The sequence below is a fragment of the Pollicipes pollicipes genome, unplaced genomic scaffold (assembly GCF_011947565.3).
Source record: "Pollicipes pollicipes isolate AB1234 unplaced genomic scaffold, Ppol_2.1 Scaffold_4295;HRSCAF=5057_pilon_pilon_pilon, whole genome shotgun sequence".
Taxonomy (NCBI): Eukaryota; Metazoa; Arthropoda; class Thecostraca; order Pollicipedomorpha; family Pollicipedidae; genus Pollicipes; species Pollicipes pollicipes.
The window spans coordinates 23,772,349-23,791,463 of record NW_023596461.1 but is presented as its reverse complement, the minus strand read 5'-3'; the positions used below and the strand labels follow the sequence as shown (position 1 = coordinate 23,791,463).

The 19,115-nt window shown below is 53.9% G+C and overlaps 1 protein-coding gene across 2 annotated transcripts; it reads left to right on the top strand.

The window, feature by feature from the left end:
- Positions 1 to 7,545: 7,545 nt before the first annotated feature.
- On the top strand, positions 7,546 to 19,064 carry Rala (Ras-like protein A). Of its 2 annotated transcripts, none has more exons than XM_037219503.1 (6): positions 7,546 to 7,689; positions 9,475 to 9,588; positions 10,191 to 10,312; positions 15,167 to 15,253; positions 15,496 to 15,670; positions 18,060 to 19,064. In XM_037219503.1, exons 2-6 carry the CDS (start codon positions 9,481 to 9,483, stop codon positions 18,162 to 18,164), a joined length of 597 nt encoding a protein of 198 aa, XP_037075398.1. In that variant the 5' UTR covers positions 7,546 to 7,689; positions 9,475 to 9,480; the 3' UTR covers positions 18,165 to 19,064. The 2 variants fall into 2 exon arrangements, with proteins under 2 accessions (XP_037075398.1, XP_037075399.1); XM_037219504.1 differs by lacking the exon at positions 7,546 to 7,689 and adding an exon at positions 7,720 to 7,782.
- Positions 19,065 to 19,115: the final 51 nt, after the last annotated feature.

Sequence of the window (19,115 nt, the reverse complement as noted above, 5' to 3'; positions counted from 1 at the left end):
GCTACGTTTGCACATACATGGGGGCTATTTGTTTCCACCAGCGCATGGTGGATCCCATTACTATGAGGCAGCATTCCGAAAAAAACATTTCAAAATCAGCTAAAGTTGGCTTCAAAATACCATCAAAATCTAACACGAGCTTGATTATCCGCTTATTTACGGCTAGCCGGCTAGTCGATGTGATCAGCTGGTGACTGACGGCTAATGCATTGTTTTTTTTATTTTCCTGTTATAAAAGAGTACAACATACCCTAACATCAAAATGCGTCAAGAATGTGATGCAGAAGCATAATAAGGTGTCACAAGCTCAATAACCACCGGAAATGATATACGAAGCCAACGGCGCGTAAAGTTTTATTCGATATTTGCGCGGAAAATTCAGTTGTGCATAAATGACCGCTGCTCTAAGAATAAGACACCAAGAGAAACTACCACTGTGTAGTAGCCTCGGACTTATGTAGATACATTAATTGAGGTAGACCCGTACGCACCAGCAGCCTTATCGGAAGAGCTCACGACCAATGACGAGGGCCCCGGAGCCCTCATCATTTATTTGGTGATTTCAACTCCACTTAATACTATGCTACATTATATATTTACAAAGCCTCAGCAAACTTTAAGGACGTGATCCTTTGCTGACTTGATTCTAGGATAAATTGTGGGTGAATGACACATATATCAAGAGCTGGGAATATCCGTCTTATAGAGCTCTTGTTTAATGCGAGGGCATTAGACATCCACCGTCAGAACAAGTGAATGGAATTCCAAGTTTGAGCTTCTGAAATAATAACTCAACCTGTTTCTCACAAGATAATGTAGCGTCGTGTCCAGACGAAGGAACATGTGTCCACATTGTTAAATTTCATCTATTCACTGCCGAGAGAAAATGATGAGCCCCATTGCGTCGGGCTCAGGCATCGGATGTGGCACTTGGACGCGGATTACCAAGACCCTGGCATGGGCCAGATCAACAGTGTTGCACCTGATACCACCTACCCCCTGTTCGGGCCGACGAGGTCGATGAGTGACCTGGTCCAAAACCGCAGCACCACGTTGCCCACGCGGTCAGCAGCCTAGTTCCCATGATTGAAACTGGCATCACCCAGTCCCCAGTGTATAGGAGGGCTTCGCTTTCGTCGTACAATACGTGCACCTCTGGATTTTTGAAGAGTGGATAAAGATCTGGCCGGAAGACGCGTGTGCAGCAGCTGCTGGCCTGGCTTTGGGTCCTCGATGGGGCGGGTCTCGTTGATACGCTTGAGATCAGAGGCCGGCAGACTGTGCACAACCCCCAGCGCTTCCAAATAGCGATCAGCTTCGCACACGACCCCCTAAGGTCTTCTGAACCTCTCCGGCACGTCGTACAGTCGCACCCAAATGTTCGGCCTCCTCTGGGGCGTCAGTTGGACGGGCGTGTTCGCAGCGAGTCCAGCGACCATAAACGCTCGCCCCAGGCGCAGCAGGGCGGCGCCCAGGGTAACGCCCGATGTTCGGCTCTGGCCCAAACGACGCCAGGGACGAATGGTCGACGAATGAATGGCGTTTGACACATTCGGCCACGGGTGGTGGTCGTGCAAATGGCTTGCCTCTCTTAGCCCATACATGGTGATGGGTCTTTGTTGCCCAACGCCTTTTGTCATGTGGGGTTGTGAGCGGCGCTCACCCCGTTCGTTCGTTCGTGGGGTGCGTTTGTTCTTATGAGGCCTTTTGGCATGGTAGACTCCGGATGGAAACCCGTTCATTCGTCAAACATGCTGAAAGTCCCCTCGTTCATCCTAATGTCTGCGGTGGAAACAGAAGGGCGCAGAAACCGGTGGGCGGGACGGTCCCAATCACTGGAAACCCTATCATTTACCCCTACAGGACAGGATGCAAGTTCAACAATAGCCCCCTGGTGTTGCGTGGTAAGTATGAAATCAAAAATATGTTTTTCTGCAACACAACTTGATGGAAGTTATGACGTCCATGTGATGCTTTGGACACCATGAGCTCTGGGATATGAGGTTACGCTAAGCAATGCTCCTTGCGTCAGCCGGAACCCTAACAGCTGATGATGCAATTCCAGATCAACGGCAGAATTTGGCGGTTAAGGTTTAACGTGTCACAATGCTTGGCATGGTCCGTCCTGCCCTCTGGTGTCATCTGTGCTTTAACGCGACCACTGCCACCGACCGCAGGCCTTATCTGTCAAGGATAAATAGCGAGCGGGAAAGCGACTCGAATTCCCACCCTGCACGGATGAGTGGATCGGAAGGCAGGTAGGTAAGTTTTCAGGAAAAGCTGACGTGGTCTAACAGGGTAAAGTATTGACCCGGTAGCATGCAAGTTATTGCCAACTGCGAAATTTTGTTGTAAAAATGTTAAAATATGGAAACGTTGCCCAGCCACTGCTATTTTTCCGCGAGGCCTATCTTGCGTATTTTGGAAACGCCAGGGGTATCGCCCCCCCCCCCTCGTTAGTCTGCGTCAAAGCGGCAAATCAGTACAAGGGGTAAGCGCTTCGCAGCTTGGCGCCAGCATCTCCCATCCCTGTGTCGGACTTGCGGCCTCTTCTGCGTTGGGCACGCGGTCGCTCCAGCGCCGAACACGCACCGACTCCAGTGTTGGACACGCGGCCTCTCCTGTGTCGGACATGCGGGCTCTCTTTTGCCGGACATGCTGCCTCTCGCGTGCTTGGCACGCGGTATCTCCAGTGCCGAATGTGCATCCACTCCAGTACCGCACAGCCGCTCCTGTGCCAGACACGCAGCCTTCCCTGTGCTGGAAACTCGGGCCCTAGTGCGGGACGGCTGCTCCTGTGTCGCACACGCTGCCTCTCCTGTGCCGGACACGCAGCCTTCCCTGTGCTGGGAACTCGGGCCCTAGTGCGGGACGGCTGCTCCTGTGTCGCACACGCTGCCTTTCCCGTGGCCGACGGCCGTCCCTGTCTCTGGCACGCTGCCCCTCCTGTGCCGGAAAACCGCCCGCTCCTGTGTCGAACATTCGATAATCCCAGCGCTCAAAACAGTGGTGCTCCAGTGACTGGCTCCCCACCACTGCAATAAGGTACTGGCGCCATGTGCTCTGGTAAGATGCAGAATATTATAATGGCACATTGCGTGTTAATACGGTGAATATTTCGCGCCTTGCTCTATTTTTTTTTACGAGGTCGTGACATGTAGCCATTAACACGCACCCTGGTGGCCGGCCAGATGCCCTTCGCTCGTGGGGGGGGGGGGGGGTCAGGTTGATCCCCTAAGATCTCAGGATTTAAGAAAAATAGAAGCGCCAAATTTACAGGGTGTGTTAATCTGTACGTGAACTCACTTAGGTCAAAGTTTCAGGTTTCTAGGTCATGACCTTCGGGTCAAAAAAGGTAAAACAAGGTCAAGTTCCAGGTTGGTCTCCAAAGTGCCCCCAGAACGTGGATAACTGTTTCTCTAAGCAAAAGGTCACATTCTCATATAAGGTCAGTGACCTTGTTTGACCTTTTGATGGTCAAGGCGACAAAAATCATACAAGATTGCTTTAGGTTTTGCATTTGACTAAGCGACAAAGATTACGCTAGGCAGTATGTTCCTAAAATAAAATGTTAACCTGGGTTATTTTAGGTCACTGACCTATTCTGACCTCTGAGAAGTCAATGGAAGATTATAGTGGGGTTCCTGCTATCAATATATTCGAAATGAGCACCAGAAACTATCCCATACAGCAAACTCTAGAGTAATAAAACAAGTTGGTTTTAACCTTAGCGCGACCTTCATACCTGACCTTAGGTCAATTTAATTTGCTCATTTAAATGTTGTGTTGCCTAAGACAGCACTTCAGATATGTTTGGCTTCGTCTAACACTCCGTTGTTGGATCAGATTGAAGGAATCCCTAGAAATTGCCTTCGCTGAAACCACGGCCTGACTTTGACCTGATCTTTGGTCAGCGACCTTACAAGGTACATCTAAATTTGTGATGCCAAACGATCCACTATTCAACTGCCTACAGCCATGCACAATTTGGCGCGGCTATGTCGCGCCGTTCAGAAACCATTCTGGAAAAAACCTGCGGGGAGGGGCAATTTGATCCCCACCCCACCCGAGCGCGCGTTAAGTCATAGGCCCATAACTGGAATACAAGATGTTCTGCGTGTCAATATGCCCGTAAAAGGGTAGCAAGCCAATGCTGTGGGCAGTTATGAAGTGCGCTCCCAAAATGCTACTTTAAAAAGTCGCGATTCTGGTCTATGGGCGGCGCTGAAATCGAAATTGTTGCTGATCGTCATGTAACGAAATAGTCACAGCGTCCGAAATCCAAAATAACCATCCAATTTCGGTAAGCACGACTGGTTACGTGGACATTGACCAGCTATTCAGGCCATCAAATAGGCCATCTACTGTCGGCTTTCTGGTTAGTTCTTCTGGATTGGGAAGTACAAATTCCCCAGACGCCTCTGTAAATGCTAAAAATCTGAATCTTAGGCAGTATAGAAAACTATGAGATTTATTTCCGACACTGCAGATATAGGCAGAGGCCATAGCTGTGATGCAAAACAACACAGCAATTCTTAACGTTGGGTCACGGAGTTTGTAACATGAAAAAGTGTAGAACTAGTAGTAAAGTAGTGAAGAGTGATTTTTATGGATGGATTAAACCCGACAGCAGTACTTTCTCCACCAGCATTGCCCCAGTATGCCGTGAGATAGTGCACGGGGTTTGTCACGTGCCATTTATGGTTGCGATACGGCCGCTGACCAAGCATAGTCGTGCCTTTCTCCGCACTTGCGACGCCTCAGGCTTAAATCGCACTGACTGTTCACTGACGTCCCGCTGTACCAGCCCATAACGCGCTGAGACCTTCGGCTTAACCACAGGGACTTTTGGCACGACCAGCAAATCGTATTCAAGTGCAAATGAACCACACGATGATGGTGATATTCATGACGCAATGTTTTCCATTCGCTTTTGTTTGTGCGGTTTATTGCATTAGCAGTATGTTGTAAAGCTGTCCGATATTTTGGGCTCTGTGTACCAATTTTGGCCATTTAAAGTTTTGTCGATAGCATCAAGGACACCGTTTTCACCCCTGCAAGACGGTCCCCGATTTTGACGCGGCAAGATCCTTGTTCGCCGCGGGTGGTTTAATGATTGGCACACAGATTCCAGTTCGGCCTAAAGGGCCCTTGCGTGAAGTGGGATGGAAGGCCCCACATTCGATAATGGGGGTCTTGACTGACACGTGACCCTTCCGTTGCCTCATTGTGGACTGTCGTCATAAGCCATCGAGTCTTCTTCCATCGCCAGAGGGCCTCGACCAACGCAATAGTCCCTCTGGCATTGGGGCCCCGTCCCCGTCCCCGTTCAGCCAATGCTCCTCTGATCGACTCGGGCCCCTTGCCATCGCAGACCCCCTGTTAGGTACTATAAGCTCCTGGGTTCCTCAGTGTTGCAGGGGCCCCAAACCAGTGCAAGTCGCGGGCCCTGGTCTCGTCCCTTATTGGGAAATGGTGCCCCAGGGCTCAGACCGACCCGAGTCGACAGCTCAGTGTTGGTGGCCCCACGGCCAAAACAGAGGCACGCACTCCAATCGGAGATCGGAGAATCGGAGATCCCCAATCGAAGCAAGGGGCCCTCTGAGTGTCATTTGAGGCGCTGAGCCTATAGGCCGCGGTCCTCACAGGGAATGTCCCACATTTGTACTGAAATAACTCGAAGTGAAATAGCCATCTTGAAGCTCGTTCGGTGCCGTTGGTGCTCGGGGAAGGGCAAGGTTCACATCCCCTGCCGTTCTTGAGACCCAAAACCCTTTAGTTTATGAGCTAAATGCCCGCGAATATGTGCAGACTATTCATGCAGGCTTTTGTCAAGGCCATTCAGGCATGCATGGCGCCATAGAAATGTCCTTCAAATCCTGTCACCTCATTTGTCATGCGGCGTTCAAGGTCAAGAAGAATACAGTCGTTGAGTCGTTCGCATCTGGCATTCGTGAGCAGGGTTTCCAGATATAACGGACATCATTTGGCTTTAAATCGGTGTTGCGCAAGCTGTGCGGGAGTGCAAGTTCAAACGGGAATCACGTGTTGTGCTACATACTACAGTAAGTTGAACGTGGTTACCAGTTATTACGGAAATAAGACTTGCTATCGAATAACTTACGAATTGCGCCATGGCCGACTGTGTGAAAAGGAGTGAAGGATTAAGCTCACGGGTAAATATGCGAAAATACCACGAGAAATGGACCGAACAAGAGCACATTGCCATGTTTAGTTCAACGAACACGTCAAGCACGGCCACGGTGTCACAGGAACCTCTCGGAAGATTGAAGTTCGAAATTGAAGGTTTAAGTCCAGATCACAAGTCTGTGCTCGGGTGACAATTTCGTACGGCCAGTTTGGCAGCACCTCAACGTCATGCAAGCCTTCCATGATGCAATCAAGCAATGACATATTGAGCGCCATGTGTACAAGTATATACAGGTTAAGTCTATAACAGCGTTATCTAATTGAAAACATAGCAATATCTATGAGTGAATTTATCATCATATCTGATGTTTGCTTCAACATCTTTGCACATGGAGCATTCCTTTCAATTTGTTTTATAGCCGGCCCTTCAGGACCTCCAGGTCCTTCATCGTTCCAGGCGTGCCCTTGACCGTCGGTCCCGACATGGGCGCCTCGTCAGGCTACCTCAAACACTGTCCCTGACCGCTGTGGTGCGCCTTCCCACGGGACCCCTCGTTAGGCACAGTAAGCCCGCGGCCGACACCGGCGTCCCTCACTGACTCAGTGATTCCGACCAACGTAAATCGCGGGTCCTCGCCTGATTTTTACTAGGGTAATGGGGCATAGCCCTACATGCCCAAACCGACACGAAGCTGGCTTCCTGGGTGCTGGTGGTGCCTGACCGAAATATAGGCCGTTTTCAATTCTGGGGCCTCTCAGTCTGTGCAAAGAGCCTTTCCGACTGGCGTTTGAGGGACCGGTCCGCAGGGCCGGCCCCTCAAATCCCTTCCTTCGGGCCGCTCCAGACCTAAGGGAGGGGCGGACGTGCCCCAGCCACCGCTCGCCCGGGTTACGCACTGGTTACGTTCGGCGAAATCCTGCCATTTTCGTGGTCACGCTATATTAAGGGCAACGACCCTCCAAAAAGTCTCTTGAGCCCTAATTGATCTAGACATGCGAAATAACGGGCGTAGTGTTAGTACAAATAACTTGCGCGCTGCTGTTGCGCTCCATCCCTCTCCTCATCTCCCGTCCCCATGTGTAACATATTTATAGACGGCACGTGATTGACACGTGGTATCCATACCAATGTCCTGCCAGCTTGGCGGGGCTACGCGTTCACGGAAGATGTCGCTACTGATATCAATTACTCCTCTGACAGCCGGAATTCTATCAGTTTTATGAAGTGTCTTCTGTAACTTTGTTTTGTGCTCGTAAAAGTTAACAGTTGACCAACATGACTCCACCGTACAAAAAGAAAAGTAAAATAAACTACTGCTAAGGGAAATGGAAGCTCTAAATGTGACGCACAGGTTTCGGTTTATGACGCATAGGTCACTTTCATACAGAGACGCCGTGGCAAAAGTGGGTGGGTCCGGTCGCCGTGGGACTTCTCAGCGCTGGCTATTTGCGAAACTTGCGGCGGAGGGGTGCGGTTGGTCTGGTGTGAGCCAGTGCAAGTGTGATTCACCTTCATCTTAGACTTCTGAACTCTGAACGGTAAGCATTGTCGCCACTGATTGGTGCCTCTGGAGCAGTGCGCACGCGGTGGTGACAATTCGGATTTCTCAGGAGAAATTGGGCTTAGGATAGGTAGGTATGACTTGTTAAATCGGTAGCCTTTCAGGCTTTTGCAGGGTGTGCGATGGATACTGCTTCCACAGACAGTGTGAAATGTTGGAGAAGTGGCGCCTACTCCTGTCTGGAATCACCCAATTTTGAAAAGATGCCAGGGAAGACTTGCTATGTAGAATGCCTGCCTGTTGGTTGGGATGTTCCTGTGAGCACAGTGCCCCACTGGGAATTATTAAATTATTTCATGACAATCTTATGTGATACAGCATGCATATGGATTGGTCTATAAAAACCCATGCACTTCGTCTAATGCCTATTTAACATAGGTGCCCTAAACCCAGTGATGGGCATTTCAGATTCAAACCATGCTGTTTTGTGCTGGAAGTTGAAGTTTTTTAATGTGAAAAATGTTATCTGGTAGTTTTGCCTGGAATTACCTTTAAACATCTGAACTCACTGAAATATTTATGTTTACACCCTAAAAATGGTGGTGACCACACACTAAAATGCGACAACTCATTTTTTGCATACAGGAGCTGGCATTGTTGCTACACTTGCTGTTCTGTGGGAAATGTTAAGTGCAAAACATCAAATGCATTCTGGTATATTAGAAGGTGTTGACAATGACAGAGTTTGGAGGAACATGAAAACAAGTGATTGGAAGTAAGATGCTGGTATGTGTGATGCCAAGCAATTTCCATGCCCAGGCATGTTTGATTTTGTCTTTAAAGGAATTATGAATTACAACCATGCCTTACAGTGAAACTTTGCATGTGGGTGTAGGCTCATTGCACATGCTTATTTCAAATCGTTAGATGGTGGAAGGGTCTTCAAGATACCTTGTCTGTAGCTGTAACCATTTTTAGCAAAAAATGATTGTATCACTAAATCTCATAATAAGACTGATTCATCCTTGATATAAAAAGCAGCTTGTTAGCTGTGCAGTCTAGAGTTGGCAGTCACTGTATCACTAAGTCTCATAATAAGACTGATTCATCCTCAATATAAAAAGCGGCTTGTTAGCTGTGCAGTCTAGAGTTGGCAGTCACAGTTAAAGGGTCCCATTACCTTTGCCTGGTTTTAAATAATGTTTTCAGGATTAGGAAACATCTAGAACATACCTGTAGTATTTGTGCTGGATAGATATCAAGTCAAATGAAGTGTGAAGGCTGACTGTTCAAAACAGGTCTGCACCACATATTGATTCAAGTACTAATGGTTTGTGTTCCGCAGTAAGGTATATTGATAACTGGGATGTGAGAATATGGTGAGAACAATAGACTTCAGTTGAGCAGTTTTACCCATTTTGTATTCAGTGACTGTTTATTTTTGGTCACATTAGGTGGCACAGAAAATGTGGAGATCTTTACCCTCTTCTATAGTAGGTGTCAATATGCATGTGACTCCTTATCCATGACATGAGAAACAGGCATCTTGGAGCATGTGTCACTATAAAGTATTTGAAATGGGTCCATGGGCTTAGGCCTCTGTCTTTGGCCTCTACACAGACAAAAAAAAATAAATAGAAGTAGTCAATAGTATGTTCATGTTAGCAATCAGGTGGTCAAATTATGATGATGAATCAGGTTTTGCACAGGCTTGCTTTTGCTCCATACTCTGAACTTTGCTACCTTTCTACTGTTCCTAAACTAGTGGCTTATTGATGGTATCACACACTTTGTAGCACCTCAAATGTTTCTTTTGTTTTAGGCCAAAATGAGCAGCAAGAAAGGTGTGGCCCAGCCTGCACTGCACAAAGTGATCATGGTTGGAAGTGGAGGAGTTGGGAAGTCAGCACTCACTCTGCAATTCATGTATGATGAGGTACGTTTTGTGTTGGTGAATGGAGTATGAAATAAGAATTTAGGTGAGTGACACTGTGTTGGCTACTGGGCCATTTTTCTCTTCAATATGGGATAATTGTATTGCATATATATATATATATATATATATATATATATATGTCATTGTTCACCTGATAATCACAGGGATTTTGATTTCATATGATTGAATGCAACCTGTAAACTGTTTTGCCATTCCACAAATGAAGACACAAACTTCCCACCATTTGTTGTTGATGTATGCCTGCCAATTAAAAATGTTGTTGACACATGTAAATGCTCTGCATTTTCAGTGATGAAAGGTATCCTCAAGTTATGTTAGGTTTGAATGATCTAGCTATGAAAGCAGAGGCATACAATCATCCCTAACATCACCACAGGGGACTTAAACATAGAAGTGTGTGTGCATCTGTGTGTACTGCAGCCCACCTAGCCCAGCCTATTCCTCTTATTCCTTGTCAGTTGTAGGAAGGGCACTATTATCCTGTCACATTGCAGCCAGTTGGAAGGTCTGCGTTGCTCGAAGGCTTGTCTGTACAGGCCTTCACACCCTCGGACGTATGACGCCCACCGTGCCTGTTGCAGTTTGTGGAGGACTATGAGCCAACCAAGGCGGACTCGTACCGCAAGAAGGTGGTCCTGGACGGCGAGGAGGTGCAGATCGACATCCTGGACACGGCCGGCCAGGAGGATTACGCCGCCATCAGGTGCGTGACGCGGTGCTGAGCGGCCGGGCCTGCGGCGACGCTTCCACTGCGCAGACGAGACTTCCGTCCGCGTTTTAACGCGGCGCGATCGGGGTTGTGAGGATTCCACGCGCAGGCGCCTCGTGAACAAGGCGAGAGGGTGCCGAGATCACGGGGGTGGCGTTAGGGTATGGAACAAGGAGGATAACGCGGCTGGCTGCGGTGATTATTACATTCGGAATCGAAGGCGTTTTCGGGGGCCGCAGGACTTCATGGCAGCATCACGACGTCGTGTCGGGTGGTGTTATCGCGTGTGAAGCTGACCGCAGCACGTGTCCACCCGTCTTCACCGTGAAAGCGACGTCGGCCGCCAGTCTCGGGTCCGGGGCGTCGCACTGCGCCCTGGACCGGCCGACCGAGCCGCTCATCGATGGTGCTCTGTGGTCAGTCGCATCCTGTCGCCGGCGGGTGGCGGGGCTGCGCGCCGCGGGGGCCGCAGGTCCCAGGGCTGGTTTCGAATTGATGATTCGTTCGTTCAGAGCCTGTGACGACACGGCTATGAGGCGTGTATCTCATGGTGTGGAGAGGCGGCGGCTATAGCTCTCCGGCGGGAGGGTCGGCCGGTTTTACGCGATAAGGCTGCGGGTCACTGGGCTGTGCTGTCATGTCTACCACCGTTTTGACGCACATCTTTGACTTCCCATGCAAAGACGTGGTCTGCCTGTAGCATGCCGTGTCGCGTGGCCGGTACCACCGAATATCCAGCAAGGCACGGGGCTTTGAATCGTACTGCTTCCATTGCTGTCTACGCTTGGTCCCACGGCAAGAACGTGTGAGGCGTTCACGCTGTGTGCTGTGTCTGAGCGGCGCTGTATGGCACGGCGCTGTATGGCGCTGGCCGCGCGTGATCGGTAGGTGTGGACGTGTGCCCCGCCGGGGGCTGGCCGCCGGCCAACAGCAATGTTTGAACAGCATGCTGGGCGTGCGCCTTCGATAGCAGCCGGGCCGGCCGACAGTCGGCACCGGCCGATGCCGTCCCCGGTGCGCAGCGGCCGGACCGATCCGGGCTGCTGGCCGCGGGAGGGGCCCCGGGTGCCGCACGTGGTGGGAGGGAGGCCCGGGCTCGCTGGGCTGTCGAGACTGCTCCACGCTCGGCACGCCATGTTGCGTTGTGGCGTGTCGGGAGGCAGGAAACTGCGGCTGAGGCGGGCGTCAAAGCCGGATCCTAAATAGCTCCAGGTCCTGTTAGCGACATCAGACAATGGCTGTGGAGCTGTTTGTGAGTGACTCGGCCAGGCCGGTTTTCCGCCCGCGATGCACCCTCTACGCTAGCATCGGTAGACGGAAAGCAGTGCACGATCACCTGCCACCGGTGGACTGTCCGCCGAGCCGGGGACCGCGGCCGGTGGACTGTCCGCCGAGCCGGGGACCGCGGCCGGTGGACTGTCCGCCGTGCCGGGGACCGCGGCCGGTGGACTGTCCGCCGAGCCGGGGACCGCGGCCGGTGGACTGTCCGCCGAGCCGGGGACCGCGGCCGGTGGACTGTTCGCCGTGCCGGGGACCGCGGCCGGTGGACTGTCCGCCGTGCCGGGGACCGCGGCCGGTGACTGTCCGCCGAGCCGGGGGACCGCGGCCGGTGGACTGTCCGCCGAGGCCGGGGACCGCGGCCGGTGGACTGTCCGCCGTGCCGGGGACCGCGGCCGGTGGACTGTCCGCCGAGCCGGGGACCGCGGCCGGTGGACTGTCCGCCGTGCCGGGGACCGCGGCCCGTTGGACTGTCCGCTCGTGCCGGGGACCGCGGCCGGTGGACTGTTCGCCTAGCCGGGGACCGCGGCCGGGTGGACTGTCCGCCGTGCGGGGACCGCGGCCGGTGGACTGTCCGCCGAGCCGGGGACCGCGGCCGGTGGACTGTCCGCCGTGCCGGGGACCGCGGCCGGTGGACTGTTCGCCATGCCGGGGACCGCGGCCGGTGGACTGTCCGCCGTGCCGGGGACCGCGGCCGGTGGACTGTTCGCCGTGCCGGGGACCGCGGCCGGTGGACTGTTCGCCATGCCGGGGACCGCGGCCGGTGGACTGTCCGCCGTGCCGGGGACCGCGGCCGGTGGACTGTCCGCCGTGCCGGGGACCGCGGCCGGTGGACTGTCCGCCGTGCCGGGGACCGCGGCCGGTGGACTGTTCGCCGCGCCGGGGACCGCGGCCGGTGGACTGTTCGCCGAGCCGGGGACCGCGGCCGGCAGACTGTTCGCCGAGCCGGGGACCGCGGCCGGCGGACTGTTCGCCGAGCCGGGGACCGCGGCCGAGTGTGAAACGGTCGGTGAGGCAGTGATCCACAGCTGCAGGCCATTCATTGGCTAGCGGTTTCAGTTTGCATAATATTTCAAAATATTCCGCGGAATTAGTAGTGGGCTGGAGCGTTTCAGAACGCTCCCTTCGTGGTCCAGTTTCTTAAATGTGTTACTGACTCTTGTGTACTTACGGATGAATCACTGAATGCCTTGAAGCCAGGATATTTCCGCGGAATTTGTTAGTTCTGTAGTCGTTCTTTATAACATCACGCCGTTTGACGTGAAAACAACGGATATTGGGCTATGCCCCATATGTTCAGTTCTATCGGAGAGGTACTTCCTCGCCGGATATGATGTTTGCAGTCGGTCTGTTAATTTAAGCGGCGTGACCTTCCCACCCGCTCCATGTCAGCTCCACTATCGCTGCTTGCTGGACCGCTGTCAACACAATGGCGGAGTACCGGTGAAACCGGCAGCTCCGACGTGCCATTGACAACACGTCCCACTTACACTTGTGAAAGCGTGTTTGTCGCATACAAAGCCGTCGCCTGGGACGGTTGCGGACACCTGTTCCGGACAGTCGGACAGTACTGACCCCGACGGACAGAACACGCACGGCCAGTCAAAACTGCCCGTTAGGCGGATTGATGTGGGACCGCCGGGCGATTACATAGGAAGGCCTTACGCTCGCGGGCCTCCTTGATATCGCGCGAGATCAACAACATATATATATATATATATATATATATATATATATATATATATATATATATATATATATATGATAAGTCATGATATATATGTATATATATACATATATATATATATATATATATATATATATACATACACATATACATACATACATACATCATATAACGGTCACCCGGTTCCAGGTATATTTTGCAGTGCAACCCCTGTTCCGGACTGTATACCATCCTGTGAACAAGGTCATATTCCAAACACGCCGATGCTTCGAACACTTCCCGTGTGCTTGAATTGTAAGTGGCTAATTCGAATGCCACGTAGAGAGGCGCCCGCTGCGGGGCCGACCTCTCGGTCCGGTGTGCTGGCAGCGTCCGGTCCAGTTTTAGTCATGTCGGCGATGGTCGGCGCGTGCTGCCTGTTGCAGCTAATTGATTCACTTGAGCGAATGTTGGGCCCGGTTTTGACGCGGTCCGGCCTAATGTTATCGTCTGTGAAGACAATGGAAACGCTGCATTTCCTGGTGGTCGGTCTGAGCGGCGGGGCCTCTCGAGCCGACGTTCCACGCTCCACGTTGCCTGACGTCACCACAGCCACCTTGCCCAACACGCCCCATGATGCGGCGGCAAACCGAGCTCGGGGCCTTGTCCGGTGTAAGGGCAGATATTCCACGTTCAGTGGTTTCCCAGCGCCGGGTACTGTTTTAAACAGTAGCGCCGGCCCGCGCGATGTGGCGTGGCGTGGGCGAACGGTGGCGGCCTCTATGTCACGCGCTCTACTGAGTCCGGGGAACGACACCGCGGTAGCCCTGGACTCAGGGGAGGGGGAGAGGCTGCGCTGTGGGGATGGCCGGCCGAGAGACGTGGTCACGACAATTGAATCAGTATGCACGCCGACCCGGCCGCTGCAGCCTCCGCTGCCGTTACCATGGCGACACGGTGGGGAGCGGCGGGCTGGCCCGGGCGGCCCGGCCACCGAGCTGGCTCTTCGCGTACGGAGATCACGTGACCGGTGTATAGGTTCCGACACTATTGCTTGAGATGCACCAGTAGCAGTAGGTGTGGTAGTGTGATGGTGGCAGTACGTGCTGGTTTCCGACTGTTTCCATGAGTGCCATTGGGACCTGTGGCCGGACATGGCCAGTTTCTTTCCCGTGGTGTATTGTCAGCATAATGAGCCCGGACTCGACCCCGTGATCGACTTCATCGACCCGCGCGGTCGATTCGTTCGAGACTGGTGCTGACAGTGAAGACAGCAGCACAATGCGGAAGCTGTGGATGCTCCAGTAACGACCGCGCACCATCCAGTAAAGACATCGGTCCGTACAAAGGCTACACGCGTGGAGGGGTGCAACATCTCCCAATTCGTATGCAACGCTTCATTTTGCCACTTGTTTGTTCTTTTTTGGTGCAAAATTTAGGCTAAGGTATTGGATTGGCGTGGGTCTACGAAGGCAATAGCGCCAAGGCCCGTCAGTTGGAACAAGTGGGACGAAAGCATAATTAGTGACGACCAACGCTAGCCGCGGACTGTGCATGACTCCGTGCTGCTGTTGACGTCATCCAGAGAGGCCCGTCTTCGTCCAGATTAGTCCACCACTGCGTTCGTCATTTCGTGGCAGTGGTGGTGTGGTGATTCCTACTGGCAAAATTTCCGTCCGTTTGTGTGCTGGCGCTGAGTGGGTGGCTCATGGAACCGGGCTGATCTATACCAAGGACTTTCAACCTTTAAGAGCTGTTTCGGGTGGCTTGGTCCTTTTATTAATGTGCTGTCTGTTGCGTGACTCGATCGTTCGGCATGTGATGTGATAACAATGAGACCCAGTCGTCTGCTAGACGGTGCCGCCGGCTGCCGCTGCGTAACTCCGTGAACCTCTCGCTTCCAGAGACAACTACTTCCGCAGTGGAGAGGGATTTCTGGTGGCGTTCTCCATCACAGAGGACGAGAGCTTCCAGGCGACGCAAGAATTCAGGTACGGCGCTTGCATACCGGTACGAATTCACCGTTTCAACGTCCTCCACGGCGCATTCGTCCCAGCATGACGCCTGGGGCTATGCACGTGCCCGTGCGCAGCGTCAGCTTCACGTCGCCATGTCTGCGACGAATCATAGCACGCCTGTCCGCCCGGCGCGTGTGTAGGCGACGCCGCTGTGGTGTCACCCCGCCACCATGGCCGTCCCCGGACGCTGCTGAGGTTTGCGTGTCCGCCACCAGGGAGCAGATCCTGAGGGTCAAGGACGACGAAACCATCCCGCTGCTGCTGGTGGGCAACAAGTGCGACCTGGAGGAGCGACGGCGCGTCTCGCACGCCGAGGCCGGCGCGCGTGCCGCCCAGTGGAACGTGCCCTACGTGGAGACGTCGGCCAAGACCCGGCAGAACGTGGACAAGGTGAGTGGGGGAGCGGTGGAACCGTGACAGGGCCACCTGGGTCGCGCCAGAACCCGGACAAAGGGGGGAGCCCGCATCCAGCACGAAGTGTACAGTATGAGCCGGGGCGCGGGGCGGCGTCTGTCGTGTGCAGTGTGAGCCGGGGCGCGGGGCGGCGTCTGTCGTGTGCAGTGTGAGCCGGGGCGCGCGACGCGTACAGTATTAGCCGGAGCGCGCGGCGTGCACAGTATGAGCCGGGGCGCGCGGCGGCGTCGGGCATGTGCAGTATGAACCAGAGAGTCTGACGGCGGCGTCGGTCGTGTACAGTGTGAGCCGGAGTGGTATGAGTCGGTCGTGTGCAGTGAGAGCCGGGACACGCGGCAACGTCTGTCGTGTACAGTATGGGCCAGAGCGCCTGACGGCGTGGGGCGTGTACAGTATGAGCCGGAGTGGTATGAGTCGATTGTGTACCGTATGAGCCAGAGCGGTATGAGTCGGTTGTGTACCGTATGAGCCGGGACACGCGGCGGCGTCGGGCGTGTACAGCATGAGCCGGAGCGCGTGGCGGCGTAACCGTGGAGTCCCCGCCTAGGCGGGGTCCGCCGTTGATACCAGACGGGCGACCTGGTCCCAGCGGCCGCCCTGACGCCCGGGCGACGCCCACCGCTGACGTGTGATCGGGTGTCGGCGGCCCGGGCGGCCCGTCCCGATCGGTTAACACGGGCGGAGCGGACGGGTCGGCGGGCGTCGCGGTCGGCCCCGTCCGGGTAGGGCTTCTTAGACCGACAGGCCGGCCGCCGTGTGCGCCATAGCAAGATACACTCGGGCCACGACCGTGCGTCACGTCACCCCCTCCCTCGCCGTCCTTCCCACAACCATTTTATATGGAGTTGAGGTATCAACAGTCCATGGGAGTGTGTGTGTGGGGGGGGGGGGGGGGATATTGTTCCCAGTAAACGTTGAACGTTAGACCCCTGGTGTTGCCGTGCGAGTTTATGCTGCTGGCGTGTGGTGGTTGTCCAGACTTGAGTCCATGGGAGTGAGGGGGATGTTGTTCCCAGTATGCGTTGAACGTTAGACCCCCGGTGTTGCCACGCGAGTTAATGCTGCTGGCGTGTGGTTGTTGTCCAGACTTGAGTCCATGGGAGTGAGGGGGATGTTGTTCCCAGTAAGCGTTGAACATTAGACCCCTGGTGTTGCCGTGCGAGTTTATGCTTCTGGCGTGTGGTGGTTGTCCAGACTTGAGTCCATGGGAGTGAGGGGGATGTTGTTCCCAGTAAACGTTGAACGTTAGACCCCTGATGTTGCCGCGCGAGTTAATGCTGCTGGCGTGTGGTGGTTGTCCAGACTTGAGTCCATGGGAGTGAGGGGGATGTTGTTCCCAGTAAGCGTTGAACATTAGAACCCTGGTGTTGCCGTGCGAGTTTATGCTGCTGGCGTGTGGTGGACGTCCAAACCTGCTCCGGCCGAGCCCGGCTCTGGTCCGGACTAGGTTGTTGACATGCAATGGAACGAAGTCATACGCAGTCTAATTTTATAAAGTCTAAGATGTGTTCTGCTGCGGTGAATTTGTGACTATGAAGGGGGTTCCACATTTGTATGGGGTTTTGAGCTGGAAGACCCGTATTGAAGATCATTTAGTGCAGTTCACAGCCCTGCCCTTCTTAAGACCTAAACCTCTGGTTTCTGAGCTACACTCCCGCGAAGACGTGCTGGGAGACTATTTCAAGGTCATCCGGGCAGCCATGACGCCATGATAACGTCATTCGCATCCTGCTATTCTATGAGCCATGCGGTGACCAAGGCCGATGGAGATATAATTGTCCGACCATACATACCTGGCGTTCGTGAGCATAATTGCCAGGTGTAGTGGCCGTCAATTGGCTCTCAATCAATGTTGTGCAAAGTGTGATGACGTAATCAAACAATGACGTATGGTGGAAGATATTTGCTAAACATAACAATTATGTTGTCCAGAGCGTTTTTTCCCTTAAAAGTATACCAATAACTAAAGGTGAGCTTGTTTCGTTACATCTCATGTTTGCTTCAGTATCTGCAAGTGTGGAATATTGCTGTTAACTTTTATGCGCGCAAAATTATCGCGCCCGCATAAGTTATGTAGAAGTTCGGAATTGTGATTGAAGTGCAAATTTTGCGTAAATGTATCGCTGTTAACGTGTAAGCATGAAACGTTATGTGATCTTTGTTTTACTGCGTCCTGGAAAACCCAGTACGGATGTAAAATGCAGGGTGCCGCAAGAGAAACAGGATTGTGGTATCCGACTATTTGTACTGTATTGCAGGCATGGGCTATGCGGCGATAGACGTCTTCATTCTATTCGTAATGAATCTGCTGGGGTTGTGATAAATAAACACCTCACATTTTCTGACAGTGCGGCTTCCATTTCAGTGTTTCTTCGACTTGATGCGGAAGATTTCAGCGAGGAAGGCGGAACACAACAAGGCCAGTCACGTGGAGGTGAAGGAACCGACCAAGTGCTGCCGGTTGTTGTAGTGGGCGCCGCCCCCGCCCGTGAAGAGCGAGCCGCACCACCGGTGCGATGGACCGCTGGCGTACTGTCCGAGGACCGAGCAGGCGCCGAAAGTCCCGCGACCGCGAGATTACCCCGCTAGAAATACAGCTAGAGCGAGTGTCACCCGGCCCGTGGAAGCGCGCCTCCGCCCGGCTCTGCTTGACTGTGTGGGCTCGGGCCGCTCGCGGCCCGGGAGTGACCGGAGCACCGACGAGGCGCCAACCCACCGTACTCCCGTGGCCTGTCCGGCGCTGGGCGGCGCGCTGCTGGGGTGTTGCGCATGCGCGATGACCTCTCCGGGTCCCGGTCGCCTCCTCCGACCGCTCCCCAGGCTCTCTGCTGGCGCCGGGGGCGGCCGCCTCCTGGCTACACCGAGACACCGATGGTGTTCAGCTACACGTGTGTTCCCTGCCCGCCGCTGCCGCTGCTGCTGGCGCCACGGCGGCGCCACCTGCCTCGCCTGCTGTGCCGAGTTCCCGCAGCGCCCGCTATCGCGTTTTGAGTGTGCACTCTTGCCGTGCGATGCGCTTGATAAGATTGCGTAGCGAGTGATTATTTTCGTACGGGATACCGGGCGGCCGGCGTTCTGTGCCGACTCGCCACGGATAGTATTGAGTTGCCTGTGGGCTCCGAGCCGTTTTGTACCAGCCTGCTCTGTTGCCGCTGCATCCCTTCTGATAATTTAGTGGCGGCTGCGGCCCGGAGTGGTGCTCGTCTGCGCCGCTGACCCGGGCCAGTGCGCGCGCGCAGCATGACGCCGTTTTGTGCGGACTGACTAGCCGCTTGTTCGGCTCGCTCGTGCCGCGTGTCTTGCGGAGAAAGCTATTCCGTGTATTTGTGATCGCAGGGCAACCGATATATATATACAAGGTGACCTTTGGTCCCGTCCTTTGCACCAGAGTGGCGGCCGCGTTGGCGTCGGACCCGCGAGC